Source organism: Stereum hirsutum (genome assembly GCF_000264905.1).
Source record: "Stereum hirsutum FP-91666 SS1 unplaced genomic scaffold STEHIscaffold_2, whole genome shotgun sequence".
Taxonomy (NCBI): Eukaryota; Fungi; Basidiomycota; class Agaricomycetes; order Russulales; family Stereaceae; genus Stereum; species Stereum hirsutum.
Genome location: NW_006763132.1, coordinates 1,903,529 through 1,915,924, shown reverse-complemented (window position 1 = coordinate 1,915,924; position 12,396 = coordinate 1,903,529). Strand labels below are relative to the sequence as shown.

The following is a 12,396-nucleotide window of genomic DNA, read 5'->3' as shown; positions in this document are numbered from 1 at the left end:
ATTCACTGACAGACAGATTGCAGGCTTGTGTCTAAGTCAAAGGACATATCAACAGTCCCTTCCGACACAACGAAACTCTCGCAGACCTTGTTGTACATTTAGCATCGAAGAGTGAAATCAGTTAATCTATCTTGTAGCATGTTTTTAGTAGTGGAGGCCCATGTGCATGTCTTTGTTACGACCAAATGACCTGCTCAACAAGGATCGTGGTTCAGACCACTCAAAAGGAGGAAAGAGGATAAGAGGATAGAGGGTTTTGTGTTTAGCCATGGATCTGTTTCATGAGTATCATGGTGGAAGACCTATAGGGGCTGTAGACATTTTGAGCATACCAGTACTCGGCTTGGCTGGCGGCCGTCAAACCCAAAGACAGATGAATGCATGGGATCTATCAGAAGGATGACATACGGGTGAGTAAACGAGCTTCCGGAACATTAGGACGCGAACCGGTAGAGACTAGTGAATTGATGCTAGTTTGATTGCTGTTGTCGTTGAGCACAAAGTGCAACCATGTGCCGTGGTATCACTGAGTGCTTGTCTGGCATCAGTGAAGGACTTGCTCTGAATCGAGCCATATACAGCCTGAGTCGCGCATCAGTAGATGGGAGGTGCCACAGCATACCACATCACAACCGCACCAGCAAGATGGCACGCAGCTGTGGCGTCTGGAGGCCAATGGGACAGCATTCCCTGATGCGCTGTGTCCAGCTTGTCCACATACGAAGGATTCTGCCCAGCATCCCCAGATGCCAACCTCCCATAGACTTATTGGCATTTGGCGCGACCGATTTGCTTTGGTGTTGTAGCTGTATATCACAACCTGAGACCAGACTCGCACTGGTATGTATATTCACGCGTGCGTCGCCAAGCCACATCTACAAGAACCGTACGACTACGATGGTGTGATTCCTACGTACAAGAAGACTTGAAGCAAGTCAAGGTTCGGGGATGTTCAAATCAGCCCAGTGGGCTGATACTCGAGTGTATAGAAGACAATCGGAACACATCGCGTCGTTCACTTTTCCGACAGCATGCCAGATAAAATACAAGGGCTATTGAACAACACTTTACCTTGACAAAGACATGAGCGCCCGACTACACAGCCCATTGCTGACCCTGGAGAAATCCTGGACCGTATCTCATTACCTCCACCTCCAATGTGACTCATCTTCGGATGCATGAATGGCGAACGAGCTTGATGCGGACAAGAGCGCCTAGCGTAGCCGTTCAGCGTTCATTCTCGATGCAGTGTCGCGCCATACGAAGGGGGTTGTGCCAGTGTGTAGGTTCAATGCAATGTTTATGAGCCAGCGGGAGAGAATCGAGGTAGAAGTGATGAAGTTCGAGGACAGACTTGACAAGTCGGACGGCGGAGGCGCAAGCGCGGATTTCTGCAATAGGGGCCCCTGCGCGGTAAGCTCCGATTTGCTCCGAGAGCCGTGGCGGGACCGTGGCAACATGAAAATTCGAAACACTTTTTTCCGCATTGAGATGAATGTCGCTGTAAGTGATACCTCATGATGAGGCGGCGAACTTTCACTGCATATCTCCTACAATGTCCTACTAAAGCGCGCGAAGTTACATCACTGAAGCCTTGTCCTTTACTCTTCGCTATTTCAGATTGCGACTCGCGGCAATCGTTACCAATCTGGATTCAGAATGCAGAATAAGGAAAAGCAATACGTCTCATGATCATTGAAGCTTGAAGTACGGACCTTTCATGAAATACGGGGGATTCTTCGGTGGGGGATTTTTCGGTGGGATATATTCCTCGTCCTGTTTGAGTTCCTCCTCGAAAACTTCGCAAACGTCTTGTATGAAGTTGTACTGATCAAGTCGTTGCTCGCTAACGCTACGGTATTGTTCCATTACAGAACACCAGCGTCGCTCTTTCACCGCAAGGAGGAGGCAGACGGTCTCCATTCCGAATATAGGCACTAATCGCCTCACCTCTTCGACGGATAGACGATGCCTCTGCAACACCTCAATGTACCCCTCGATCAGCCACCGCGAGACATGATATCGCTTTGCTGTGACAATCTTGTCGATCGCATCCCACCCGTATTGATCGAGCTTACAGATCGCTTTCTTGCGCATTCGATCGATATTCCACTGGGTGGCGAGCTTGAGGCAGGATAACCATGTCTCTCGATCAGCGACTCTCACGTCGTCAACGTCGTACGTCCTGCATAAAGCGAGGCAGATTTAGTGCTGTACGCATATATACCACCGCATCTAGAGCATAAGTGACATTGACTGCACTGACATGGGGTATATAGTCCTCAGAAAGCCTCGAAATTCCTCAGCTGTGATCCCGGGGAGCTTGATGGCATGCTCGTTGTCTCTCCCTTCTTCTTGCCCGTCTTGTCTAGGCGGGAGCGCAAACATATCGGCAAAGACTCCACTACCTGCCAGTAATTGGCGCGGCAGTTTGAAGAGAACATAGCCTGCCTATAAGTTCAAAAAGGGTGAGAGCACTACTTTGACAGAATGATATAGAATTCTCAGACTTACCTGGAACACGACGTTGTCGAAGTAGAACGTATCGTCTTGAACGATTTCATCGCCGCTTTCCATACTATTCGACGAGTGGAGTTATAGGGCACGGGCACTTTAACAGGAGTCGTAGTGGGTGGCAATCTTTGGGGAACTTGCTAAAGCCTTTGAGGATGGGTACTTATGGTTAAGAGACTCAAGCATAGTTGTTGTGGCGTTTGTGAGAGTTCTGACCACGAGCTGACATCAGGTGGGTTGTCTTATCATCGCCTCGTTTATATTTTCCGCTAAACAAGCAGACAGGGCTGGTCGCACCGGCTCAATGAGCGTCATAGTTTCTACCGTTCTGGGTCTTTGCTGGCTACAAGTTGATATCAAACATCCTGTCACAATAGAAGAGGTGCTGACCGTATTCAAAGTTACACGGGTGACTTGTAGTCCTCGTCTAGGGTAAGTTCGTCTCTAAATACCTTATGAATCTCTCCCACGAAATCGAACCTCTTCCTCTGATCCCAAACAGCATGATACCCACACTCGCCATACCTCCTATGCTCCGACGCCGCATGATTCCAACTTCGTTCCCTCACCGCGTAAAGCAGACACGTTGTCGACGATCCCAGAACATTTGCCTCAGGGACAGTGAGCGGGTCGAATCTCCGTAGCAGCTTTTCGTATTCTTCGATCAACCAGCGCGATACACTACTCTCCCTTGCGACGACGACTTTCTCGACGGGGTCCCAGGTCAGACGATCAAGCTCGAGGACGGCTTTTCTGCGGAGTGCGTCCATGTGCCACAGGGTGGCGAGCTTGAGACAGGACACCCATTCTGCGCGGTTGGTGATGGCTGGGTGCTCGTTCGTCCTGTGCAGGCATGTGGTGTCCAATGAGTATCAACCACCACACTCACTCTCGGTCAATTCAATGTACGCGATGTCTCGGAAAACTCACATTGGATGTAATGCTTTCAAAAAGCCACAAAAATCCACAGCCGTCATTCCAGGAAGCTTGATCGGGTGCTCATCGTCCCTTCCCTCTACGTCGGAGTCAGCCTGTGGAAGCTCGAATAGTCCGACGAAAACCCCATTCGCGGCGAATTCTTGGCGAGGCACTTTGAATAGGACGTTATCGACCTAGATCGACCGCATTGGTATCGTCGAATCAATGACCAGGGAGGTCGCTTCGTACACTTACTTCGAAGATGGTATACTCAAAGTAAAAGGTTTCGTCACGGACGCGCGCGCTGGGCTGTCCGCCCTCGGGCGGCGCCTTCGAATCTGCATACACTTCCTCCTCCGGATGAGACGCTGTTTGAATAAATTTGATAGTGGGTGGATCCTGATAGATGCTAGTCATGGTGTGAGCAGTTGGAATCTGATAGAGAGCAACGGTGGGCCCAAAGACGGCGGTCCTCAATCCTCTTAACGCTGAGAGGGCCATGGGCTCATATGCGAGGCATACATCCATCCATCATCATGGTACGCCCTCCCGCGCGTACTAAGCACATATCGGTGACTTCACTGTAAGCGCTGTGTCCTTGTCGTCAAAAGTACCTTCTCGATCGAAACGTCACTTTCATACCGTGGATTGTCAACTATTTCCAGCAGTGCATGGACACTGCGCGTTGGGCGTGGGACGGGAAGAAGCAGCATGACTGCAGCATGTCGGCATCGATGTTGCCTACTGGCATCGTTGGGTACGTCAGTTGACTTGGTTGTGCTGGGATCGTCACACAGACCTGGGGTTGCAACTTGAAGGGGGATGCGAAACGGCTTTTTGGAGATTCTGTGCTGAAGGAGGTAGGTCTCATGCGTCTAAGCTTCTTCGTCTATAAGTATAAACGAAGACCGGTCAGGTCGGGGCACTCTATAGTTCTTTTGAAAGCCGAATTCCGACAATTTGAGTCTCCGGGCGGTGTCCCAGCGTCATTGATACTTGAGCTTGTTAAAAGACTATGCGATTCTCATCTATGATCGGTTGTTCAGTGTCCGCGCCGTGCGTGAGTAAAGGCTTTAGAATAGGTCTCATCGTCACTCACTCTCCTAGTAGGAAGACACGTCTCGCACGACTGATACCCTGGTGCTAATCATTGCTGCGCGAGATCTCACTTCTAACATGCAGTGTCGACCCGGAAAGCTTTTGTGGCTTTCCGAGCGAAGATCTGCTGGGCGTGGAAGACAGCCCTTACCTTGATGACCTGTATGAAATATGCTGGCCGTGGGCAAAGCCTTACAATCGCATAACTAAGGAACAGTCTTCTTTCACTGTAAATGTAGTGTCAGGAGGCACACCGAATGTGCACCAACCAAATGACGAGAGAGATAGCATGGCAGATTAATTTCCAGGGTCTGTTCGAGATACGTCCGCAACGGCCTCTTTTAAAATACTCCAGTGATAGCAAACTAACCATGAAGTGCTAAAGTGAAGATCCACCTCTCCACTAGGGTATCTGTCGACGAAACCGACACTTCACTGAGCCGAAGAACACATTATGGTGTGGCGCAAACCTGAGCCCGACAGCCTGGCTCTCGCGTTGTTCAGGCGCGATCACCGTCATTGAGCGACGCGCCGTTTTTCTCCGTGTCCGCCACTCTACCATGGCTTCCACAACAGCAGAAGCAACAGCAGCAACAGTCACAGAACCAGATGAAGCACCATTCGAGGTGCATGAGATGCGAATTACGAACCACGGCAAGATCAACGCGTGGGTCGATTATGCACTGCAGTTTTTCGAGGCAAGTACGATTTACTCGCGTGCGTTGACTTGTGTGTTCTGATTCAATTGTGACAGGTGAACGAGGACAAGGCTCTCGTTCTGCATACTCTGCCTGCGAAACCTGCACGGAAAGAAGTACCCGCAGAAGAGCTAGAAGAAGGAGAGACCGAGGAGCAAGACAACAGGAAGAAAGGAACGGCGAATCCTAATCTGCCAACATCAACTATTCCCCGGTTAATTTCAGTGGTGGAGATCATCAAGAGAGAGTATGTTAAAGCTATGGCTGCAAATAAGGTTATGGAGGTGCAGGGATTGCATCAGTATAATCAAATCGGATATTTGGAGGAGACAGAAGGTGAGGAAGACGAGGGCGAGGAGGACTTCCTGAAGACACTGGAAACGGCCTTGAGTGGTAGTAAACAGTGCGTACAGGTTAATATTCAGCAAATGATGAGGACTGACCGTGGAACTGAATATAGCGTGAAGATGAAGAGGACAGCGTACATGAAAGTGACGCTTTGCCGACGTGAACTTAGTTCTCTTGTACAGAAAGGCGCGACGTAAGTCTATTCAATGACACGGAAATCCCAAGCTGATCAGCAAATGTAAAGGTACCAAAAACCGGTCAAGAGAGAGATGTCGAAGTCTGCGAGAGGAAGATTGAAGAAGAGGATGAAGATGACAGATAAAGAAGAAGAGGACGGGGCTGCAGAGACGATGGACACTGACTAAGCAGACACAATAGCGAGCGGAGTGGGAAAGAGGCGGAGATAGCCGAGGAGGGCCCGTGTTTGTTGCGGGACGCTCGCTGCTGTTGTCGACCGACAGACCCCCGTCCTCGCCGTTCTCCACAGCGCCGCGCCTGCTCGCCACGGCTTCTGCTTTTATTTGTACACAGCGTCGTTACAGCCTACTGCTATTTTCTATATCTTTCCGTTGAAGACGCGCGACAACATTTGCCGAGCAAAGAAGACCGGCACAATAACGGCTTGCCAAGTTAGCTAAAGCAGGATTGATCTTTCCCCGCGCGCACGCCCCGATGCCTCGTCGCTCCCAGACGCGCTCGGCCGCGCTCGCCACCCCCGCCGTCGCGTCCTCGTCCACTGCCTCTCGCAACAAGAACGCGCATCTCGTCGTCGCCCAACCCATCGTCAATGAGGACCCTTTCTATCCCCAAGTCTCCCTTCTCCGGAAGCAATGGAAGTGGGCTACGTTCAGCCAGTTCTTCTACACCTTCGAGCCTCTATTCAATATGCCCGATGTCAAAATATCTGTGAGTTTTCGCGTTCATTATGGTGTCTGTTAGGGAATTGGCTCGTTGCCACGCGTCGTTCAGGCTGTGCGGAGGGCCCAAACACGAAGAGAGCATCCTCTCCCCTCGTCATGTCTTCAGGATGCTCTGTCCACAGGTGTGGCGAGGAGGAAACATATGTTGGAGGAGCTTGCGAAGGCCTTGATTATACTCGCCAGGTATTCCTAGCCTGGTCGTTCCGGTTATGCAGCCCATTGTCCAGACGCATCGCGCTCACTGTGTCACCACGGGCGAGGTTGTCCCACCCATGAGTACTACCACCGTTCAGCTTGGTGTTCGGATCCAGAATCACCACAAAATTTTCTTTGGATGGTCCTATCGACATTCATGGTCATTTTGCTCCGCACCCCACACTTTTGCGCAGGTCCGTGGGCTCCGTAGCCTATATGTCTATGAGTGGCGCAATGAACACCTTGTCTTCACAAGCCAATGTGGCCCTTATTGCCATGGTAGCGAGCCCATACAGTTTTCCAGCTCTCCAATAAAATTTCACGCCGCATAATTTATATCCTATCATGTCGTCCCCGATCTGACGTCCGTCTTCTCCTCCCACTCACAGGACATCGAAGACGACCTTACACGGTCAACCTCCCTCGTCATTCCAAAGATCATCATAAGACTACTCTACTGCCTCTCCTACGACCGCAAAATCTCGTGAGTGTCTCCTTAATTCCCCCTTCCCTGATATCCTCTCCAACTCTCCTCTATCATCCTCCCTCCCCCTATCTCCACACTTCGACTCTGACCTTCCCCGCCTTTCCATATCCTCAACTAGTCTCAGCAACTGGCAGACCGCCCTCCGTAAACAATATCTCAAGCGAGCTCCAGCTGCGAATCCCATGGGCCCCGAGCCCTCCAAACCTATACCCGAAGACGAAGACCCTGAACAGCCAGAGCTGGCTGTGGACAGCGAAGCCAATGGTACCATAGACGGGCGCAATACAGAGGATCCGAATTCCTCACCAGCACCCGGAGCTTCATCGTCGAAAGACGAATCCGTACCACCGCCTCCTTCTGAGGCGCCCAACGCCGAAACAGATCCTACCAACGCCCCACACACCAACATTTCAGCCTCCGCAGACGGCGAAAACCCGTCCTCCGGTCCTTCGAATGAGCAAGACACAGATCAGGCCAAAGCCAAGGTGGAAGAGGAGATTCCGAAGCAGAAGGTCGCCGAGAGCAAGGATTGGCTCGAGCTTTCGATGCTGGAGAAGCTTGACTCGCTCCATCTCCTCACTGAGTGGCAGTTCCAGAACACATTTCGGTTGAGGCAGATCATGAAGAGTGAGGATGAGACTGCTTCGTGGGTGAGTTGTTTACACCGATTTCCCTTTGCCTAAGACGTGATCGTTGACTTTTTCCCCGCGATTCTTTTCTGAATCTTTATAGCGAATCGAACCTATCGGTTATGACTCCAAGTCGAATGCCTACTGGCTCATTGGACGTACGTCTCTCATATCCGATCCTAAATTTTGTATCTCGTCTTACCTTTCATTGTTATTTTCCCCACAGCCGACCGCCTCTGGATCCAACATATCCCACCCAAACCTCCCCGCTCCAAAACCTCCAAACGCAAACGCCCCACCGGCACCTCCTCGCCCAAGAAACGGCCCGCCCCCACCTCCGACGCCGAATTCGAAGAAGAACCCGAGACTCTCCCGCCACCAGAAAAGAAGCGCAAAGGAGCGAACGGCGCTGGGTCGATCGTCATCCCCGCCCGATCTACTCGAGCCGCCGCCACAGCCGCCACACCCCCAACAGGCCGCAGCAGTGGCAGAAGCAAGGGCAAAGGGAGAGAGATCGAGGCGCCCGTAGTGGAGACGTCGACGACGGGAAGGGGATCGCGAGCTGCGAAGACGCAGGCGAATTTGAAGTTGGATGCGCAGGCGAAAGAGTTGGCGGCGTTGCAGAGGATGGCGGCGATGGAGAGCAGCGGTGGGAGTCCGCGAAAGTCCCGGGGTGGCGCTGCGCCTGTTGATTCTGCGTACGGTGTTGGTGTTGGTGTTGGTGGGAGTCCTAGTAAAGGGGGGAGGGTGATGAGGTCGGCGAGGACGCCGATTGTGGCGGGGACGAGGACGAGTGCGAGGTTGAGAGGGACGGTGCAGGAGGAGGAGAAGGAGTGGCAGAGTGTACCGGAGGAGTGGTTGATGGAGGGAGTTGAGGTCGTGGAGGAGGCTGATGGTGAGGGCGAAGGCGAAGGCTTGGAGGCCGAGAAGACTGCGAAGACAGGCTTGGAGGCCGAGAAGACTGCGAAGACAGGCTTGGAGGATGATGATGATACGATCAGCGAGTTGACGGCGTTGAGTGAGGATGAGGATTCCGAAGCGGCAGAGACGACGAAGGATGAGAAGGTGGCTGTCAATGGCAATGGTAAGGGCAAGGGCAAGGGTAAGGGCGCCGTGGTCAACGGGAAAGGAAAAGGAAAAGGGAAGGGGAAGGGGAAGGGGAAGACCGTCAAGGTCGAACTGCCCGTCGAGGAGACGGTGGAGGAGCCTGAGCCCGAACCCGAACCTGAGTGGAAACCACCGGCGGACTGGGTCGAATGGGAGACGGTGAGACTTGAGTCATATCTGTCAGTTTTGAAGCTGACTTATCGTTCCTGTTGTTGTCGATGTTGTAGCTCTGCGTCACGCTCTACGATTGGGAGCATATCGCTGAGCGCTGGGAGAACGCTACACATTATACTGAGAAGTCGCTCTACAAGGTCTTGACCCAGATCATCATTCCGACCATCGTCGCTGAACTCAGGGTTAGTCCCTCTCGTCCATTAGACTTCGCGCTACTTTTGGTTTAGTGTGCTTTATTAATTAATTAACGACATCTGCAGGAAATCGAGAACCAGCGACGCTTGGAAGAAGCCATTGCTTCGCGCAAGCGCTCATCTCGGCTGCAGATGAAGGAGAGCGAGAAGGAAGAGATGAAGCTCGCCGCGCTTAAGAAAGTGGAAGAGGAAGAGAAGATGTCGCGGGCGAAACGGATGGAGGCGAGGGCGAAGAAAGAGGAGGAAGAAAGGGAGAAGAGGGAGGAGGCGAAGAATGCGAGGGAGAAGAGGAGAAGGGATAGAGAGGAGAAGGAGGAGAGGGAGAGGCTGAACAAGGAGCAGACGGCGGAGCAGAGGTAAGTTTGGCTCGTTTGCCTCTTGGCATTATATTTTAGGTGGCTGACAATTGTGATTTGTCACAGCTCTAACGTTGGCACACCTACTATCGATGTCGTCGGCGACGAGGAAGTTGAGCCACCCAAGCCCAGGAAGAGAGCGAAGCCCATTCATAAACCTTCGAAGCCATCGAAGCCCACCGGGAAGACGCCCACCGGAAAGACGCGCGGCACAACTACGAGTGGAACGCACACTCCCACTAGTACTGGCGATGACTGGGAGTTGGACTGCGAAGTTTGCGGACGCAAAGGTCTTAATCAGGTCTGTTCAGCCTTCCATCAACATCTAAGGCCATGACTTACAGTCTATCGATATTTGGTTTGGTTTTCAGGATGGAGCTCTCGCGCTCCTCTGCTGTGGCAAGTGCTCGAAATGGCAACATATAGCTTGCCACGACATGGTCGATCGCAAAGCCGGGCGACCACAACGGAATTGGGACGCAGAAGAATTCGTCTGCCAGCGTTGTCGTTCGCAAATAAACGGCAATGGTACATATTCTCGGTCATCATCCCAAGGCATCATGTCCAACGGCCGATCGCATCCTCAAGCGGGCTCTTATACTCACCATCCACCAACGTCGACCTATATCAACTCCATTGCTGGTGGCTCTACGCAGTCTCCGCCGTACCTCGCTGCTGCTAAGGATCCACGGACTGTCAGTCCCCTCCCTGCAGGATCTGTGCAGTGGAGACCCGATCCAAGGTCGAGCCATGCCTCCCTTGCACCGTACTCGCCTTATTCGTCGTCCAACATGGGATATCAGCAACCTGGCTATCCTTCGTCGTCGCATACAGCCCAATATGGAACACAAGCATATGGCACCGGCTACGGAATGGCCAATGGAGGTGGATATGTTAACGGGTACGGCACGTCGCAGGCTGTGAGTTGTCATTTTAGCCTATATATATTTGAACCCTCGTCCTCATGATCTGTCATTTCAGTACCGTTCGTATCTTCCTGGAGGCGTGAATGGCACCAATGGTGCCGCCGTTCAACAATGGTCTGGTACTCCGGCCGGTACGGTTCCTCCCATAGGTGCTCTTCCCTACAACGTCGGTAAAAGTACCTCACCGTCCCCCTATGTCTTACCACCAACTACAAACAACTACGGCGCAAGCGCGGAGTACTCCTCCAGTGCCGAACGTTCATCCGCTGCTCTTCCGGTCTCGACACAGTGGAGGGCACCTGGACCGGCGGTGTACGGAAATGGTTCGATGGCAGCGGGGTCGCGCGCTGTGGGCTTGAATGGTGTGGGTGTGGGTCCTGGCAATGCGCCAGTTGGTGGTGGCGCTGGATCATACCCCCAAGAGTACGAGCACTCTACTCGATCTTAGATGTCGAATGTGAAATTCGACGGACTCGATGTGGCCCAAACCGGGTCACCTTTATTTTTCTTCGTTATTGCTTGTGTTATATTAGGCTGTGTCGGCTGTGCTCAGTAATGCACCATAGGGGGGTAGTGTTGCTGTTGTAGGTGATTGTTTTGTCCTTTTTTTTTGTCTGGCTTGTGTTTGTCTCCGGTCTCGAGATGTATTTTATTGTCGTTGCATGTTCAACTTTCCTCAGCGTTTTGCGTTGTGGTGGATTTTGTTAGATTACCTTCGTACCCTGTCTGTTGTGCGTTTTTGGTTTGTGTATAATCCAACTACGTGGATGCATCGAGATTGAATATTGGCTGCTGGCTGGAACGATTTAAGAACGATGACAAGGGCTGCTGGTAAGGTGTGGCGATCAGCGAATTTTGTTCGCACGAGTCACCACCGATTCGATCTTGCTGACACGGACGGCATTTGCCGTCGTCTTTGAAGCGCCGACCCTCTTCCGCCCAATTTATCTCAGATCTCCTTTTTCCAATAATGTAAGTTACGATCTCCCGATATCGCTCTGGGCATGCTGTCGTTTTTAAAAAAAAAATGAAGAGACCCAAACCATCCTCCGAATCCTGCACTCGAGCGAAAACCTGGGGTCAGTCGACGATGGCGTTCGACCAACGTTCGACCCTACCAAAAAAAAAGCAACAATCATTGGCATTCGGCTCCTGGACTGGTTTAAACAAGGTTTAAACAGGTTTAAATCAGAGACGCAATTTCCGTGCCGGCGGCTCAAGTCATCGCGGATCTTGTCGCGGATACCTCCTGTTGTCAAGCCAGTTCCATAAGGAGACCAGGTATACGGCTTCGACTGTAAGTGGTCCAACCATCTCTAACGGACAGTCGGCCACGACGGATATCGAATGTTGAAAGATCTTTAGCGGCAACGATCCGGACGATTGTTTTGCCGAAACCCCCGTTGCATGCTACTACAAATATGTTTGTGTTGCCGTCAGTTTTTCTTGGAATTCTGTATCTCGCTGTGACCGGTTGCTTCAGCGTCGATGAAGCCCTCCTCGCTTTGCTCTAAACCACCATCAGGTACTGCTCTCTTTGCTTCGTCTTCGCGCTCCACTGGTCATCTACCCCGGCCAAACCCCATCTGAAGACGTATACATCTCTGCCAGAAGGAGCTCGCATGTTTTGAGATAGAGGGGGGGGCGACCAGCGTTATGAGCGACTCGCTGTCGGTAAAGGAGGAATCTGTGCTCAACCTGTATGTATCTTCACGGCTCTATGGATCGCTTGACCGGGAGGCTAACGTCGGGCTATCTCAATTCTAGGCGAATATTTCGATCGATCAATCTTGTAGTCTATGGTGCGCATCGCTCCCGATAGTATCGGTGAT

The 12,396-nt window shown here is 51.9% G+C and overlaps 3 protein-coding genes across 3 annotated transcripts; 1 reads left to right on the top strand and 2 right to left on the bottom strand.

Moving 5' to 3' along the window:
- Positions 1 to 1,902: 1,902 nt before the first annotated feature.
- Positions 1,903 to 2,553, bottom strand: STEHIDRAFT_29499 (uncharacterized protein; the record flags this gene model as incomplete). Its single annotated transcript, XM_007299154.1, has 3 exons — positions 1,903 to 2,185; positions 2,267 to 2,447; positions 2,511 to 2,553. Coding segments are annotated over 3 exons (507 nt in total), but the record flags the coding sequence as incomplete, so codon positions are not given.
- Positions 2,554 to 2,915: 362 nt separating this feature from the next.
- On the bottom strand, positions 2,916 to 3,849 carry STEHIDRAFT_48580 (uncharacterized protein; the record flags this gene model as incomplete). Its single annotated transcript, XM_007299211.1, has 3 exons — positions 2,916 to 3,357; positions 3,445 to 3,626; positions 3,688 to 3,849. The coding sequence occupies 3 exons, from the start codon at positions 3,847 to 3,849 to the stop codon at positions 2,916 to 2,918; spliced, it is 786 nt and encodes a 261-aa protein (XP_007299273.1).
- A 1,244-nt stretch (positions 3,850 to 5,093) lies between these two features.
- STEHIDRAFT_144556 (uncharacterized protein) lies at positions 5,094 to 11,289 on the top strand. The gene is made up of 13 exons (XM_007299885.1): positions 5,094 to 5,228; positions 5,285 to 5,631; positions 5,689 to 5,769; positions 5,821 to 6,482; positions 7,081 to 7,175; positions 7,297 to 7,828; positions 7,911 to 7,965; positions 8,034 to 9,073; positions 9,142 to 9,270; positions 9,349 to 9,638; positions 9,705 to 9,939; positions 10,010 to 10,558; positions 10,620 to 11,289. Exons 4-13 carry the CDS (start codon positions 6,249 to 6,251, stop codon positions 11,010 to 11,012), a joined length of 3,552 nt encoding a protein of 1,183 aa, XP_007299947.1. The 5' UTR covers positions 5,094 to 5,228; positions 5,285 to 5,631; positions 5,689 to 5,769; positions 5,821 to 6,248; the 3' UTR covers positions 11,013 to 11,289.
- The last annotated feature ends 1,107 nt before the right edge of the window (positions 11,290 to 12,396 follow it).

What these genes read in the sequence shown, in the direction of transcription:
- STEHIDRAFT_144556 (XM_007299885.1), top strand. Translation starts at nt 6,249, where the DNA reads ATGCCTCGTCGCTCCCAGACGCGCTCGGCCGCGCTCGCCACCCCCGCC. An exon ending in AGGATGAGACTGCTTCGTGG is followed by an intron (nt 7,829 to 7,910) that starts GTGAGTTGTTTA and finishes GAATCTTTATAG; the next exon opens with CGAATCGAACCTATCGGTTA. An exon ending in CCATCGTCGCTGAACTCAGG is followed by an intron (nt 9,271 to 9,348) that starts GTTAGTCCCTCT and finishes CGACATCTGCAG; the next exon opens with GAAATCGAGAACCAGCGACG.